The 17,758-nt window shown below is 45.3% G+C and overlaps 1 protein-coding gene across 2 annotated transcripts in view; it reads left to right on the forward strand.

Moving 5' to 3' along the window:
* The window catches only part of CNTROB (centrobin, centriole duplication and spindle assembly protein), a 369,000-nt gene that overhangs the window by 63,563 nt on the left and 287,679 nt on the right, over window positions 1–17,758 (forward strand). For both annotated transcript variants that reach the window (XM_069646351.1, XM_069646352.1), the window contains exon 6: window positions 4,964–5,080. In XM_069646351.1, coding sequence (XP_069502452.1) covers window positions 4,964–5,080 — 117 coding nt within the window. The remainder of the gene's footprint in view (window positions 1–4,963; window positions 5,081–17,758) is intronic.

Here is a 17,758-nt window from a genome sequence, read left to right on the forward strand (position 1 = left end):
TTTTATGTGAATTGAGCATCTGAAGTGAGACGCCAAATTGAAGGATTTTATTCTCTGACCTGCTTTTTCTTCTGTTTTCTCTTGTTTTATACAGTGATATATGTACTGCTATTTTAATTTTGAGAAAAGTAGAGTTCTTTGACTAAAACACAATACATTTTAAAAAAGCAAAGTCCCAAAGGTATCCTCTGTCGCAATCTCCTCCCTATCCCAGATTTTGTCTCCTACACACCTGGTTTTGTTAATGCAATAGAGATTGTGGTCTGAAATTAACCAAATACCCAGCGCATGTGTTGGGTTTCCACCACTAGAACGGAAATGTGTACTCCGTACAGATGCCAGAAACCAGTTCAGCAACACAGCTTCTAGAGAAATTAACATTAACAATATAAAGTTTACAAGTATTGAACTTAGCTGCCAGTAGTTGCTGCAGCTTTCTTCAGCGCAGTCAATATTCCTCTTGAATCTGGATTCTCAGTTTTATTCTTCCAGATCCAAACCTTACTTTTGGGATTCTTGAGAACAAAGTACTGTACTTGGGCCTAACTTGAGAGAGTTTGTTTATTGGAGGCAGGTCACGTTTTAAATAAAGACTAATGAAAAGCAGTTTATAGTGTTGGGTCAACGGCCTTTATCCTTACTGGAACAAATCACTGCAGAGGTACTTCCTCCATTTTGCCCTGGAGTAGTTGCCCAACTCTGTAAACCAGAGTAAAGGCTGAAACCAAAGAGACACTTAAATTGTGAAAAACCTTGACTATCCTGAGGGTAGAAGAACTCTGTCACCCCAGGAACTGAGAGAGACCCCCACTGAGACAGACCCGAACTGAGATGGAGAGAGACTTTCTATAATCTATATCTAGGAGAAGGGAGACTTTCTCCTAGAATGTTTTCGTTGCTTTTTCAATTTTGTGTTTGTGATGGGGCTAGTTTAGAGGTTTCTCATTCTGTGTGTCCACACAAGGATGCACTCGGAATGGAGATGTCTGCAATGAGTTGGCCCAGGAGAGAGCTGGTCAGTCCACTGGTTCGTCCAGAATCCATTCCCAAGGAACTGATCCTTGGTCAGGGTTTGAGACTGGTTGTTCCCACCAGTCCATGGTTCGAAGCACCGTCTAGGATCTTCTTGAGACCAGGTAGAGGAGCAGGTGCCGGAGTAATCAACTGGCTGCTCTTTATAGAGGTCTTCGATCCAAGATGAGCTGTCGAATGGCTGCAACAGCTTATATCCAGCGTTTGGGCTGGTAGCATGCCTAAACCCACTAATGTTCAGGACCTGCACCATTCAAACTGTCAGTGACTCTCCAATCATCGATAGCCTTCAGCCACATCTGCCCAGCGACAAACAACTCCAGGCTGTATACTGGGACCATACAGATTCCCCTGGGAAAGGGCATTCCGTATATGTAATTTCCTGACCCGAGCAGGCAGGAAGAAGGCCAAAGTACAGTGGCTAAATGACCAGCAAAAACCTCATGGCACAGCAATCTTTGGGTGCTAACCACCTTTAGTAGCCCTTTGCGGTAAATGCAAAAGTGTGCAAGTAAAATTACAAAAACACAGTAGAAAAATATCCGCTGCCACCACATCATCTTAAGCACCATTGTAAAAGTAACCAAAAAGCCATTACAGAAAAAGATGTAGGGATGGCAAGTGTTGTAACCGCATTTCACTTTAAGGTGATATATGCAATTGCAACAATACAAGAAATTCACACAGAGCCTCAGGACCTCATTACAGGTCTCTGATTCATTAAAAATAATACCGGCACCAGCATTTTTACAGGTTTGGGAAACCAGAGTTTGCTGGTGGGGGCTCTGACCTGCCGGTAGATCTAGACCCTATCGGCAAAGAAATGGCAGAACCACTGGTACCGGTCATTCCGGCAATGTCATCCCATGGACTCCAATGGTACTCCGTGGAATGGGAACTTAACCGCTGTCTCCACCGACAGTAATACCACAATATCGGGTGGCAGAGACAGTATGGGGCAGTTTCCCGGTTAACTAATAAGGGCCATACTCTCTCAGTACCGATAGTCTTATGGACTGATCCGTTTTCCCATAAGAATGAACAAAAGGGCAAAGGAGGTAAAGCAGAAGGCTTTATTTACCTCCAAAAAGTCAGGACAGGTGTTCAAACAAAGCAACAAGGGGTGTCCTATATGGGAGGAAAGCAGCAAAAAGAAAATCGTTCCTAACATTGTATGAATGGGCGAAACTTGCTCCCTGGGCAGAGGCCAATGCCATGCCAGCAAAGCCTTATTGGCTTGTATGTGCGCTAAACAATCCAAATTCTCAATGTGCCACATCCCCGAACATGGCTGCAGTCACCAATTTATCTTTCCATCCATGGCTGTGTTTTCGCTCTGCCTATGGCTGATGTACGTACTTACATACAGGGCGTTTCAAAAATAAAATGCCCTCTTTTTCAAGACTGGTTACAGGACATTCTTGAGCTTTACACCACCCCACTTAATTTGAGCATTTCTCATGTTCTTGCTCCACCTAGCCACCTGCTGTAAATCACTATATAACCCAGAACTGCTGCTTCCAATCACAATGCTTTGTGGGACTTGCCACTGTTAGGGAGAATATTCAGAAATGGGCCAATTCAGCTCTACCTTAGAGACCCCCCAGCTCTTTTGTAGGACTATAGGACTTTATTTTTTACCTGGAGAGAGTGAGACACTTTTTCCCACTCATGTATTTAATGTGATTTTTGACTGTTTCTTTTGGTTGTTGGAGTCTGACAAACTCCATAGGCATCTTTTTACATTGTAGCACACCGCACCTTCGGTGCAGTGCTACAGGGAGGTCTTTCAGATTTCCCCAAAGGTTTAAATACCTTTTTGTCTTGGATAACCACTGTTTCCAAGAGCAGTAAAGCGATATTGACTTTACTTTGCTACTGTACATTTCTAGACACAGCACACACTATCTTAAATAGGGTGCTGGAGGGGTTACCTAGTATCCCCTTTTGTCTAGCTTCTCATGTAACATTTTGTTACCCTTTCCTCGATGAATGGCTGGTGGCAGTGGTTTACTTTCAACTACCTTACTGTCTTTACAGCGGGCTGTGTTCTCAGCTGCAGTAAAGCACCCTTCGATGCCATTTTTGTCAAAAATGGCCCTGGTTGTTCTTTTTTTTTTTTTTTGCCATTTCTTTGTGGAAAGGTCCTTCTTGAGATTTACTCTGCGCGCCGAACCAGGTTTGGTTCCTTTGTTAATTTTGTCTTCGGCGGGCTTCACGAGTGAAACCCGCCTCTGGCTCTGGACTGTCTGGTGGGGGCAGGAAGTGAGGGAAGTGCCCGAAACTCCCTGTGCTTAGTCTCCTAGGAGACAGGAATGCACTCCTAGTTGATTGGCCGGCTGGCTGTCCGGGAAGGACAGCCACCCTGCTGGGTGATTGACAGCCAGGCTGGAATGAATGGGAGAAACCTCCATAAAAGGAAAGGCTTTTGGCTTGCAAGGCAGTCGACCACTGGACGAAAGAATCTGAACAAGAACTTGTTGCAACTCCCAGACAGTTGGTATCCCCGGTGAAGCCCTGCTGCTGCGCTGAAGCTCCAAATTCGTATCAACTGAGAAGTCCTTGGAAGGATGACTTCTTGCTTTTTGAGTTGGTGGGACCAATCAACTCCAAAGTAAGCCACCTGGACATCTGTCTCAAAGCTTGTTGAAATTCCAGAGTTGCTGCTGGAACCCCGACACCAGGGAGAGGAACACCAGATTGTGTGCGTTGCTTTTAAGCTGGACCAGAGCTCCAGGAAGATCCTCCGGACTCCCAGGAAACAGGACTGACCGAGCCCGAGTCACCTCAACAGTGCTGGACCCCAGATGTAAGGAAAGTCCATCTTGACATCCAGGAACCGCAGTGTTGCTGATTGTGGTAGATGCGAGGAGCTGAAACACTGAATTGCCACTTTTTGAAAATAGCCGGTTGCTGTCGGTAACCGTCCAATTGCAGTGCAGGAGTCCCCAGAAGTCCTCCCTCTTGTCCCCACAACTGAGGCCATGGAACACCAGGATCTGCAGAGCTGCACTGGAACAGAAGCCATCTGCTGCTTTTCTTCTAACTAAAGGCACTGTAAAATCTAAGAGAACATGCCTCTTGCTGTAGATGTGTGTCTACTCTTCACAAGTCTTAACAGCTTGTGGCCCTACATTGATGATGATTCTTCTTCACTTAAGACTTCTAAAACATTGTGCAAAGACTTTTCTACTTACCTGCATGAAGTGCTTCAGCTATGTAGACTTTTGCCTATTGACTTTGGCCTAGCCTATTTCCACTGACTCTTCTCTCCTTTGGCAATGGGGAGGGTTGGAAAGTATTTGCCTGCTTAAGAATAATTGTGATCCCTTGTTTGTTCTGAGTAACCTTTTCTTTGCCACATCTCCATGCTTTTCTAAATGCTAACAGTAACATATTGATGTCCAGTTTCCTAACAGTTGAGGTCACCTGTGGGTGTAGGAAGTGTCTGTGTGGCATCCCCAATAGGTGCTTGCTGATATAGAAACTAAGAGTGTGTATTTTGAAGGTATTTGTGTGTTGCTGTAATATTGCTACCTTCTAAAGAAGGCTTATATAAATGACCGGTAAATAATAATTTTATCAAGAAACCCTGAGTTTAAGTTTGCTTGAATAATTGTCACTGTGAATCTTTGTGTTACCACTCTACTGCTCACATTGACACCTCTTAAGATGAGTCTGGCTACACTACCAACCTGTGTAGTTCAGACTTATACCAAAGGTTGGGTCCTATTGCCAGGAGGCTGAGATTGATATAGTGCTCCTTAAGAGCACTACCCCAAATCTGTACTTAAACAGCCGCTTTTCAGTGTCAACCAACATGGCTACTCTTCTATTGTATTAGATATTGGCTGTTCAAATGACTGTCTGCTTCGGCACTGTGGACGTAACGCCACCATTTATGATATGTATATTTGCTTGTTCTCTGCAGCTTCTTGAGCGGCATGATCAAAACCTGCAGAACCGCGTCCTGGAATTGCAGCAGCAGCTGGCCATCGCCACATCTGCTGACAAGAAGAAGAATACCATGATCGAGCAGTTGGACAAGGTGAGGTGCATGCCAATTCATGAAACTCTGTACATGCTATGCATCCTATGGTGTAAAATTATAACTAAGTGCAGCATCCATATCGTTGGGTGATCCTACGCAAGGGGCATTGGCATTCATGCTATCCCCTTGGTATGAAAGATTTTCTTGTTGCTGCTTTCCTTCCATAGACCTTTGTGGCACCTCCAACCTTTTTCTATTGTTTGTATCCTGACCAGACTTTTTGAAGGTAAGTAAAGCCTTTTTGCTTTACTTGCCTTGCTTAGCTCATCTATTTTATGCGCACTGATCAGTCCCCATAGCTATTCATTTTAGTGCATAGTACCCTATACTTCAAAATGTCTGGGCCACATGTTTTTTACCTCTCCTTTTGCCATCTTGTCCTTTGGCCTACTTGCCCTCTTGAGTCTGGAAACGTTAGAAGGAAAGCCCTTTACTGGGCAATGCTTTGGCTTTTCTTGTCAAAGCAATAGTATGTTTTCTTGGACCGATATGGGGGATGGGACTATCTGGTCCCAGTCCACTACTTGGCCAAAGTTGTCTGGTGGATGTGAAGGCAGGGTGGCTGTCCATGATTGGATAGTCGGTGTCAGTTTGAAGGGTGCAGATCCTTAACATTGGTGGGCTTTGGGACAACTCAAGCTCGCTTTTAGGATAAAGGACTCCAGCAGCCATTCTTCATTGAAGCCAAGACATCTTTGAATGGGTGAGACCTGTTAAAGACCCGTGGGTGTCCTTTAAAGCCAACCAGCATTGCCTCCAACAAAGTTCTGGCAAAGCCCTGCAGTTTGTGCTGATCTTCTGAAGACCACTGTTGGTGATTTAGCCTTTGAATCAGTCGGAACAACCACTCCCAACCTGACACTGGGTCGGAACCAGTATCTATTCCCGTGAATCAGAAAGGACCCTACACAGAAATGAAAGTCGGGAATGAAGAGCATAGATTCCTCGTAGATACGGGGGCACAGAAGTGCTCGATAGACCATCACTTGGTTCCAGATATACCACTGTCAGGGTGAAAGAATATTTCAGTAGGATTCTCGGGTACCCCAGTAATAAATCCAGAGTCTAAACCAGTGGCAGTAACAATAGGCCCTTTTACTGAACATTGTCCATTGCTTCTAACGGAGAATTGCGGGGAAAATCTCCTGGGATTAAATCTATTGAAAAAATTAAGCGCAGTTATCCACTGTACACCAGGTAGGGTATTTTTGACCATGTCTCCTCAAAATGTGCCAGTGTCTGAATTTTTGTCGAGGCCTCTGACAGGAGAATTGACTGAGGTGCCAGCTTGCATTTGGGCTATGAATGACAATGATGTGGGATGCTTGAAAATGAAGCCAGTAAAAATTGTTTTAAAAGGATTACGCTACCGGGCATTCCGCAGTATAAAAGTTCAGCAGAAGGAGAGCAAGGATTGAAAAGTATCGTTTCCGATTTCTTGAAATTGGGAGTGATTGAAGAGATTACAGGCAGTACATGTAACAGCCCGATTATTCCAGTGTATAAGAAAGGGGGTAATGAGGTACCGTACCTTTTTATAATTGACTTGCGTGCATTAAACAAAGTAGTGAATCCCCAATTCCCGTTGGTTCCCGATGTTACCACAATTTTGACACGGATTCCTGCCTCGGCAGAATACTTTAGTGTTATCGATTTGAAGACTGCTTTCTTCAGGATTCCGGTACACAAAGAAAGGAGATATTTGTCGCCTTCACTTTCGGAGGACGATCGTTCACATTCACATGCATTACACAGGGCTAGAGAGTCTGAGTATATACAGTAGAGCATTAAAAGAACAGCTAGACATGCTAGAACTACTGGCAGGGTGTGTATTGTTACAGTATATTGATGACCTATTGATCGCTGCTGACACGGAAGAGATTTGTAAAAAAGGTACTGTCTTGTTATCGACTCGTCTAGCTGCACATGGCCATAAAGCAAGCTTAAAGAAATTCCAGTATTGTCAGAAAGAAGTAGCTTATTTGGGTTACCTTCTTTCAAAAGAAGGGAGAAGACTAACGGCAGAGAGAATAGAAAGCATTTCTGGTATGCCTATTCCAAAGACACATAAAGGAGTCAGAGCTATAAACGGCATGGCTTCTTATTGCCGTCAGTGGATTGCGAATTTTGCTTTAATTGTGAAACCAATGGTGGAATTGACAAAGAAGGATGTTGTGATGCCTTTGCAGTGGAATGACGAATGTCAGAAAGCATTTGTTTTGCTCAAAACCGTACTGTGTTCTGCTCCAGTTTTGGGCACGCCAAATTATGAAAAGTTTTTAGGTTGTTTGTGCATGAAAGTGAAGGCTGCGCGTTCTGTTTTGACACAGGAACAAGGTGGAAGAAATAGGCTGTGCGGTTATTTTTCTTCCGCGCTGGCCCCTGTAGCGCGTGCATTACTACGATGTTTGTGAGCTGTTGCAGCGGCTGCTGCGTCAGTGAAACAAACAGAAGGAATGGTATTGGGGCACACTTTAATTTTGATGGTGCTGCATGCCATAGACATTCTACTCAATAGAACGCAGACGCAACACCTCACCTCTGCTAGATTGACGAGATCTGAAATTGTGTTTGCACCCCACATCCAAATTATGAGGTGTAGCGCTTTGAATCCAGCAGAATTAATGCCAATGCCCGGGGAAAAGGTTGGTGAAAATCAAACACCTCCCCATGATTGCTTAATGGTAATTGAGGAAGAAACAAAAGGGCGAATCGATTTAAGTGATACCCCACTAAAAGAACCAGATGGAGAACGGTTTTGTGACGGTTCCTGTTTTAAATTACCTGACGGCACATCAACTGCTGCATATGCCATCACCACATTAAAGAGCATTGTAGAAAGCAAAAGAATCCCTTACAACTCCGCCCAAGCAGCGGAGATAATTGCTTTAACAAGAGCCTGTGAGATTTCTGAGAATCGAAGTGTAAATATATATATTGACAGCCAATACACCTTTGGCGTGGTTCATAACTTTGGCCGACTATGGACCGAGAGATGGTTTCTAACATCAGATGGGGCTAGGATCCAACATGGCCCTTTGATTGTACGATTGCGGTCTGCACTTACGTGTCCAAAGCACTTGGCGATAGTGAAATGTGAAGCGCATAAAAAGGTGACATGCAAGGTGGGAGAGGGAAACGCATTTGCAGACAGGATTGCGAAACAAACTGCCACTGATTTGAATACAAAAAATGTTATCAGTACAGTCGGAGGAAGTGCCCTGTATGATGGAGAATGGAATTGTCACCGTCAAAGAGATGCAGGCGGAAGCCACTGTTGATGAAATCCAAGGGTGGGCTGAGGGCTCTGCAGAATTAGATCTGGAGGGATGTTGGGTGGACAAGAAGAGCGGGAATTGGATGTTGCCCAATGCCTATGTAAATGCAATGGTCACAATGGCTCACAGCCCCAAAATAATTCAACATTTAGCCACAGTCTGGGAAAATCCACTCATAAAAAAGAATGCAGAGAGGCTGGTACAAAATTGTATCGCGTGTCTACAACATAATGTGGGAAAAGGAACGGTGACTTCAACAGGCAGTTTTGGCCCTCCCTCTGCCATTTGAGGTGATCCATTTTGATTTCATAGAAATGGAGAGATGTCAAAACTTGAAGTATGTGCTGGTGATTATATGTGCTTTCAGTAAATGGGTTGAAGCGTATCCCTTGAAGGACTGTACTGGCATAAGTACCGCAAAAGTAATGTTGAAAGAATACTTTTCCCACTTCGGTCTGCCCCGTGTCATATGGTCTGATAACTGCCCGCATTTTGTGGGTACAGTAATATTGCAGATTTGTGCAGGTCTCCAAATTGATAAGCGATCCCATTGCTCCAGACATCCCATGAGTGCCGGACTTATTGAACGTCACAACGGCATTCTCCAATCCAAAAGAAGCAAGATCTGTGCAGGCAGCAAGCTAAGTTGGGTGGATGCATTGCCAATAGCACTACTGTTTATGCGAACATCTGTGCAGGCGAGAACTGGGCTCTCCCCGTACGAGAGCGTTATGATGAGGACGGCGAATGTTTGGTGTGCACCTCAGCTGAAAAGGCTGAGGGAAGTAGAATACCCTGTACTCGGCATTTATTGTAATCTGTTAATGCAGAAATTGTTTGATTCATCAGCAGGTGCAGGAGGCGTTGCCCATAAGATACACCGGCCCAGGACACGCACTGGAGCCAGAACATTGGGTGTTGATAAAGAATTTTGAGCGAAAGTCATCGTTAGCACCCAGGTGGATTGGGCCCTGTCAGATCCTCCTGACTACACAGACGGCAATACAGTTGGATGGAAGAAAGGCGTGGATTCATGCCACGGATGCCAAAAAAGTCCCGCAGCCACTTGACACTTTGATCGGGACGACAACCAGAAAGAAACGGAGGTTTCAGAAACGAAAGAAGCAATTGCCAGTTCTTTGACACAAACTGCCTGATCCTGAAACAAAGCCTGACGAGATTGCTGTAAAAGAGGAAGGGCAAAGAGGGCCCCAACGTTGTCCAGCAGATTCTGCATCACCGCTGGCCGACACCAAGCGTATACCTTTGTGGCGCCCACCATCTTCTGTTGTGCCACAATCTGGATCATTGCTGCCTAGGTGCCCATCATCTGCCATTGCGCCAGGATGACTCCAAGCTTGAATCTGGAAGTGTGCCCGCACTATTCATTGATCACACGATACCGGGAGCAAATCAGTATAACTTGCAGAGCAGAAAAGAGGAGTGATCACATCTCTGCATCTTTTTGTAAATTTGTTGCCTCGGTTTCCAATTCTCCGATGAAGTAGGAACCGGAGGCCTAGAGGAAGGCGATGTGAGGGTTGTGCAAAACAGACAGCCCAATGAGTGTGACTCCTCGGTGCTAATATAAAAATCCATGTGTCCTGAACCCGTGCAGACAAACGGGGCGCACAATGGTACAAAAGGCAATTGATAACTGCTCTGGAACTTTGGAGCGATGTGCAGATGCACGGAGATCTTGCCTAATGTAAGAGCAACCCAGGCTGCGAAGAGCTGGCATAAATAAACTGCAGACACTTATCGAACCAATTGACCGCCCAGCAATCGCATCAACAAGAGACATTCACAACGAACACGGCGGAAGAACGACGACGAGGAAAGATGCCGGAACCAGCGCACGTCCCCTCCTGCACCAATGCTGATAATGAGTTAAACATAACGCATCGAAGGGTACAAAAAGGGAATGGTCGGGAGAATTGTATGTTGCGCTTAACAATAATAATGTGTGTAATGAGTATACTTGCCCCAATATTGACCGTATCAGTATTATGGTACTTTGAAGAAGTACTTTTACCTGTCCTAAATATTTCCACGACGGAAAGCCCAGTTCATATGATTTCCTGTACCTTGTCCCCAATGGAAGAGAGACATAGGGTAGTGTATGGGAACAGCGGGACTATTAATAATGAACATGACACATTCAATACTAAGAAAAAAAAATTGTTGGGTTTGTGCCCACTTGCCACAGCATGGTGGTAAGGGAATCGGATGGTATGTACAGCCCCGGCCATTGACCTTTGCATGCTATGCCTCTCTGAGTGCCTTATATTATGGAAAATGGAATGAGAGTGAAACTGGTCGGTTAGACAAGAAAAACATGAATGAATTTGAGGAAGGGATTATGAAACCCGTAGGTTGCTCCATATTCCATAAAGTACGATTGATTACACCAGCGATAATGCCACAGGATAGATTGTTTGTGCCTTTATAAATCTGTGATCACGTTTCATATGATCCCAGAGGGAAATAAGGATGCGGAACCCCCTTCCTATACAGTAAATTATAATCCACGTTTTGTCCCCTTTTGCATAAGAAAGAAAGGCTCTTTCCAGGTGGGGACATTCACTAGATGCAGGAACATAGCATTCCTCGATAAAGAAGTAGAACCAATATATGTGGGAGATCCTGTGTATTTTATATGTGGAGAAAAAGCATATCCTTGGTTACCTAGGAAATGGGGAGGTACTTGTTATTTAGACTTTCTTTTCCCTGGGGTGTTTCTTTCAAAAACAGCAGACAGTCAAATTGACCAGGTCACGACCTAGCCAAAATATCGAAGGAGGTTTGATTGTAGAGGACATAGCAAAATCATTCATACCATTTTGGAGGCCAAGCAATAAACTCTTCTAATATTCTGGACAGTCGTCTTATATTATAAGAAACAATAAATGGAACAACCGACATATTACATAATATGACCCTTGAGGAAAAAGGAATTAGATTAATGTCACTACAAAATAGAATGGCTCTCGATGTGATCTTAGTTGATCGCGGCAGTGTTTGCAAAATCGTGGGATCAGCGTGTTGCGTATTTGCAACCGACTCCTCCCCCACGATTTTCGAAGCAATAAGAAAGTTGCATGTTTTGAGCTCTGATCTTCACCCCCCTGAAGGAGGTTGGGAATTGAACATAAGCTCCTGGTTTTGGGAAGTGCTACGATCCTGGGGGTGGAAATTATTTGCAATCTTGATAGCAATACTAGGAATATTCATGACATGTTGTTGTTGCTGCATACATTGTCTCCCTATAGTATGCACAGAAATTAGTGAAGAATGTGTACAAATGGTAGAAAGAATAAACATTACTAGACCAAACGCTCATAATAGCAATGAATCAAAAACCATTAAAGAATTCATGGCAATCGATGTTGATGAGGAGGAGACAACGAGTGTACGCGAGTCTGAGTTCGAATCAGATTCCGAATCTGATCTAAACACCTGGTCAGAGGAGGATGCAATGTATGAATGAGGCGTTTGGCATACGGCCAAGAGGAGGGTTTGTCAGTCTAGAAAAATTAGATGCCCCTCGAACGAAAGGCAATGTAGGATAATTAGTTGGCCGAAGACCAACCGCCTCATTCTAGTGTTAAGAATATATAGTCATTAGCTTAACTAAAGTGAACCCTTTTTAAGATCACCATTTTGTTTTCTCTGTTCTCTTTAACGCTGCCTCTTTGCCTCATGTAAAACTGCTTTGCTGAGATATTATTCTGCTTCAATGGTCCAAGACCAAAGACGTGTTGAAACATAACGCCGAGAAGTTAGACAGAAATGCCTGGTTCCCTCCTTCGCATATCCTTGGAGACAAGGAGTATGGCATTCTAATCAGTACACAGATGCCAGCGAGTCTCCCTAAAGGAATAGCAATGTATGAAACTAATATTAAAAGGTTTGAATTATGCTCGTCTTTGCGGCCCCCCCTTCTTGAGCGCTGTACGGCCCCTGAGAACAAGCTTATCTCCAGGGCGTGAATAGAAACCAGGAGATAGCAAGGCCTGGAATGTGCCATTCCCCTACGCACAGCTTGTCCATGAAAACAGAAGCGCCATGTTCTCTAAAATAAATAATTGTGTCTCTAAGTCCGAGATTGCAAACTGTTGCTAAATCTAATGGTCTAAGGTGTCATACTAGTCACCATGGTCTATCATCGCTTCCAATTCAAAGGGAATGAATTGGGGGCGGCATCGAATGTGTCATTGCTGATTGTAAGATGCTCATTTTGTATATATGTAACTGATGTACGATCCTCGCTCTCTTGCGTCCCCCGAGGTCTGTTAGACGCATGTCGCGGGGCGTGGGACCATTTGGCCAACTGAGACTATTTGCTTTGCAATAAACCCTAGATTTTGGGAATACAACCTCGTGTCTGGCGTATCAGTTCGTGTGTGGTGATTGTGCCTTGTTTCCACATTCGAGGGTCCCTCGGGGGCCCCTTCACTGGAAGTCTTCGTCATTCTGTGTTTGGACTTCAGACTATGCAGACTCTCGCCTTGTGTAACGAGAACAGTCACCCTACATTTGTTGTTCTTTAGATTGAAGCGGGGCCTCGCAGTACCCACGTCTTGGTCTCTGCTAGGACAGCTGCCTTCCACCATCTGAGCTTGGTGGTCTTCTCTGCTGCTCTCCTTCATGTCTTGGGAGTCTCCTGATGCTGTGGTAATCCTGGCGGTCTTTATCTTGTCCGGACTGGGTGTGCCAGCTGTCCAGTCTCAAGAACTGTCTCTCCAGAGCGCAGAACCACTGACTAGCCTGACACAATCCCGATTCCAAAAGTGACCTCTGCATCCATAGCACATGGTTTCCCTGCAACTGAACCTTTTACTGAAGTGTGCCCAGCGAGGAACCCTGTATGTGGTTCCAACTTGAATCTGAGTAAAGGGTGTTGAGCTAGCCTAGCTTGACACCCCATACCTCTGTCCCACCATGGTATTTAACAGGTGCAAACCCCTTACCCCCACCTCTCCCTTTCCTGGTGGTGAACCCCCGGGGCTTGATGGGAGTGAACACCTTAAGATCTTTCCTTACCTTCTTTCTGCATTTCTTAATCACTTAAACTCACCTTTTGGCTTTGACAAAACTTGTTTTGCTATTCCTAAAGATTCCTGAATCCCTACCAAGAGTTCTCTCTAGGCTGGACTATTGCTACAGCCTCTTTCTCAACCATCCTACTTCTACTCTGTCCTCTACAACTCATCCAGAACAGAACTGCAAGACTTATTCTTGGCCTCCAGCCCATGGACCGCATCTCTCTGGCGCTGAAATCCCCTCCCCCTCACTGACTTCCTGTGACTGCAAGGATCAAGCTCTAGACCCTCTGCATAATTCACAAGGCTTTCTGGGGTCGGGGGCTGCACTATCTACAACGCTCGCTTCCTAAATATTCCCCCTCTATAGCCCTCAGCTCGTCGTCCTCCAACTCTCTGCGGGTGAGCTGCTTTCCCAAACAGATTTGGGAGTAGATCTTTATCCTCTGCCGGGACCTCCCTCTTGAACAGCCTCCCTGCCTCTCTCCGTCTTGAGCTGGAGCACCTTAAATTCTGGAAACTCCTCAAGACCTTCCTCTTCTCTGCCTCCTGTCTCCCTCTATCCTGCTAACCTCCGTTCTTTTCTCCAACCTCCCTCCTTCCTCCCTAACTCTGGTCAGTTTTTCTGACTGGTTGCCTGGTTCACCTGCAAAGCCTTACAGGTCCCTGCCCCGATTGACCCCTGACCCCCAGCCCCCACCCGCCTACGTACATCTTTGCTCTTTCCTTTGGGTCACTGCACTATGTTCAGAATTACTGCACTTTCAGCTTACGCTTCATGAGCGAGCAAAACCTCTGCACTTAGACTGGACTGGATGCGTTTGTTCACCCCCACACCCTCTTCCTTGCACCTCCGTCTGTATGCATGCATTACCTAAATGTATTGGCACTAGTAAGCTTGTCTGTCCTGCCCCCCCCACCCCCACCGGTGTCAAAACTAACACTTCATGCACTTGGAGTAGGAGACCGGCTGTCGGGCCTCGTATGCTAGTTTTTCTGTTTAGATCATTTCGAAACTTCAAGGCCGAAGAATGCCTACTGTATTCCCTTGTTCCCTCCCGCCTTGAAGCGCTTTGAAGCACTACACCTGTGTACAAGCGCTGTATAAACAATTACAATCTTGGGACTCGTGGCTCTTGGGGCCCTTGGAAGCACTTAAGTGCTCAGGGCCTTATTTGTAAGTCAGTGTAATAGTATTTGTATGGATTTTTATTTTCTGGTTCTGTTACTTACCTCTTTTCACCGACTACACTCTGTACAGTTTACCTGTGTGGGGTGTTTTTTTTTTTTTAACTGAACTATACTTAATGTCTTAAGTGTTGGTGCTCTTTAGCAAGAGCACCCCATTGTGAATGTATACGTGCATAGTGTAGATGAAGTGATTTTTAGTTACCTATAAATTGAAAAGCATGTGTTTGTGCCCTCCCTGACTTATACGTGCAAAAGAATAAAGCACACTCCCCGGAAAGGGAATAAGGCACAAGAGAGCAGGCTGCGAGAGTTCAAGGAAAAGTTTATCTAGATCTCGGAGAGCACTCTGCCAAAATTAACGTTACATTACACTTTATACAGTAAATGACGCAACTAACATAGGATACTACGTTGATCCCGGAATGGTCAGTTTGCACAATGTCTCGGGTGAGGGCGGCATCTCTTCCTCCTGGTTGGTTGCTTGGTTGGCGGGAGGATTGACGTCAGACATCTGTGCTCCGGATGGGTGAAGGTCAGGTCGCTGTGAGACACGGTGGCCGCTATCTAAGCTAATCTAAGCTAACATAACTCATTCTCTATAATACATGCAATAAATATTAGTGGTTCAAAAGACTGTCAATAGTTTATCATGTCTTCTATAAAGTCATTCAGGTGCCTATATTATCTATGGCATTTAGATTATACGAGTCATAGGTTAAGGGTCTTGACCACTGTAATACAATGACCAGAGTGTATCTTACACGTTCAAGAATCTCAGGTATGTGGCATTCGTTAGTACTGGGCACGATATACTGCAGCAGAGGTCTAATGTTAAAGGTTTGCTGGGTGGGCATCACGGCATGGTCAGTGGTCTGGCACATGAAAGGAATCCTTACAGGGACACAGGGTCAGAATGGCAATAAGTTTCCACTGGCGAGGGTAAGGGGGCAATGACACTTTTGTGGAGGTGGACGAGCTATGTGCTTAGCTCATATTGGTTCACATGCAGGACAGTGACCTCAGAGGAAGAAAGATGTGTTACATTTATTTGTTGCAAGCACCTCCGGCTTCAGCGTGAGAATGGAGCTGCAGAGTTTTCCAGTCAGAGTGGCAACAAGGGTGGGGGCCATGTGCTCCGAAATGGGACTACTGCGAGGAAAGCAGGAGAAGCATTTTGTACTATCGCAGTGAGGCCTGGTCACCAAGATGGAGTCGAAAAGGGGGTACAAAAATGGATGCCCTGTGTCCTGCTCAGTGGTCCCATCTACGCAAATGTAACCCAGTTAACATTGCATAAGGGCAAGGGGCGAACCCACTACTGAAGGCACTTGGTCTGAGTTTTGTACTGTGAAGTGCAGGATGCGAGAGGCCTACTGGCCCCTCGCCCCCACACATTCCCCCCCTTTTGTTACATCTAAAGTAACAAATATTTATTTTTCTTTTCCTTCTCCCTCCGGTAGTACTCAGTTTTCGCAACTGCTTTGTCCCATGCTGGGGTACCCTTTATTGGCATCCATGTCCTGCACAAGCTTCTCAAGCTATTCCCACTTCTTGCATATTCATCTGGTGTGCACGTCAAGTAGATCCCTCCATCCCCATCTAAGTCCACCCATACCTCTCTGAACCATTACAACTCCCTTGGTTCTTTTATCGTTGTATGATGCAAATTATTAACCCTGTCCCCATATTGCCTGTAAATGGCTGTCATCCTGTATTGCGGTATGGTGTACTCCCCTGTTTGTATCTGCATTTATCATGGTAGCTACCCTTGTCGGTTGGCCCATTGTTACCATCATAGCTGAGGTAGGCATGCTTTTCTCACAACACCGGAGTCCCAGTTGGCACACACAAGAATAGGAGCACAAAGACGATGATGGGGACGAGTATTTTCATTGCCACGTTTACACATGATGGTATCCAGCTGAACAGATTGTCAAACCATGTGCTTTCCTCTGCACCTCCTTCTGTTCTCATCCTCTCCTAAATTGTGTACTGCTGTTATCACATGTGAGAGTGTCCCATTAGCATCTTCAGTTGACACGAATGTGCAACACGCCCCCCCAATTTTTCGGCAAACACCACCGTCCATCGCCGTGAGGATATCTAGGACATGTCTGTTTTGCATTGTCATTGGGCGCAGTGTGCGGAGCTCTGTTTTTATCACGTTGAACCCTTCTTCAGTGTCGTTAGTGCGTTGGGAGCTTATCCAACTAGCTATCTGCAACCATTTGACGTTCGTTCGTGCTTGCAATCCCGGGACAAGAAGTGAGATGAAGAATCTCTCTGCTGATGAGAAGAGCTTGTACTTTTGCGGGATTTCAGCAAGGAGTTTCGACGATTCGGATGATATATAGTTGGAGGATCTTTTACTTCGTGACAGTTTTTTCTTCAGTTCATATTCTGACAAATGTTCGTAAACTGGAGCATTTGTTATCATTGGTTTGGGTGCTGTCGATGGTTCAGCCGATTGCCCTGCTGCCGATATGCCAGCCGATTCTCCCGTCGTTCCTTGGATATGGCTTTCTGGTATTACCATTAGGGCTGTATGAAGGGTGGCTAAAGCACATTTACCTTTCCATGCTGCTGGGAGGTGTAGATAGGCTTGTTTGCCGCAAATCCAGTACATGTCCATGAGTGCAGCAGTGCCATTCTTCATGTCGGGTATGATTACCGTCTTGTTTCCCCCCATGTTCACTCTTCCTTCTCCATGGAAACACAGTTCATGTGGCACCTCTTTTTGTATTTTGATAGGCTTTTCCAGCGCTGTAACCCATGTCAGCTTTGTGACATGTTGCGACCAGATGGGGGGGGGGGGCACATAATTCTTTTATCCATTGGAAGGTGTTGTTGGATAGCCCTCTGAGCGCTTCTGCTTTGCATTCGATCGTTTCCTCGTGCCATTTATTTTCTGCATACCTCGTACACTTGATAACAAGAAACGGCTCCTTGGGGCAAATTACGCCTTGGCGCTCGCTTGTGCATGTTTTCTCATTTTCCAGTTTCTCCAATGTGACGGTGTGCGCTTGGAAGGTGCTTCTTATCCTGCACAAAACCAGATGAATTAAACATTGGGCCTCCGACAAGGGTACTTCCTGGGGTACTAACGTTTTCGGTGTTCCTGATGCATGCGGAATGAGTGCACAGACGTAGCAGCTTTCATT

This window comes from Ambystoma mexicanum, chromosome 1p (genome assembly GCF_040938575.1).
Source record: "Ambystoma mexicanum isolate Mex_15411 chromosome 1p, UKY_AmexF1_1, whole genome shotgun sequence".
NCBI lineage: Eukaryota > Metazoa > Chordata > Amphibia > Caudata > Ambystomatidae > Ambystoma > Ambystoma mexicanum.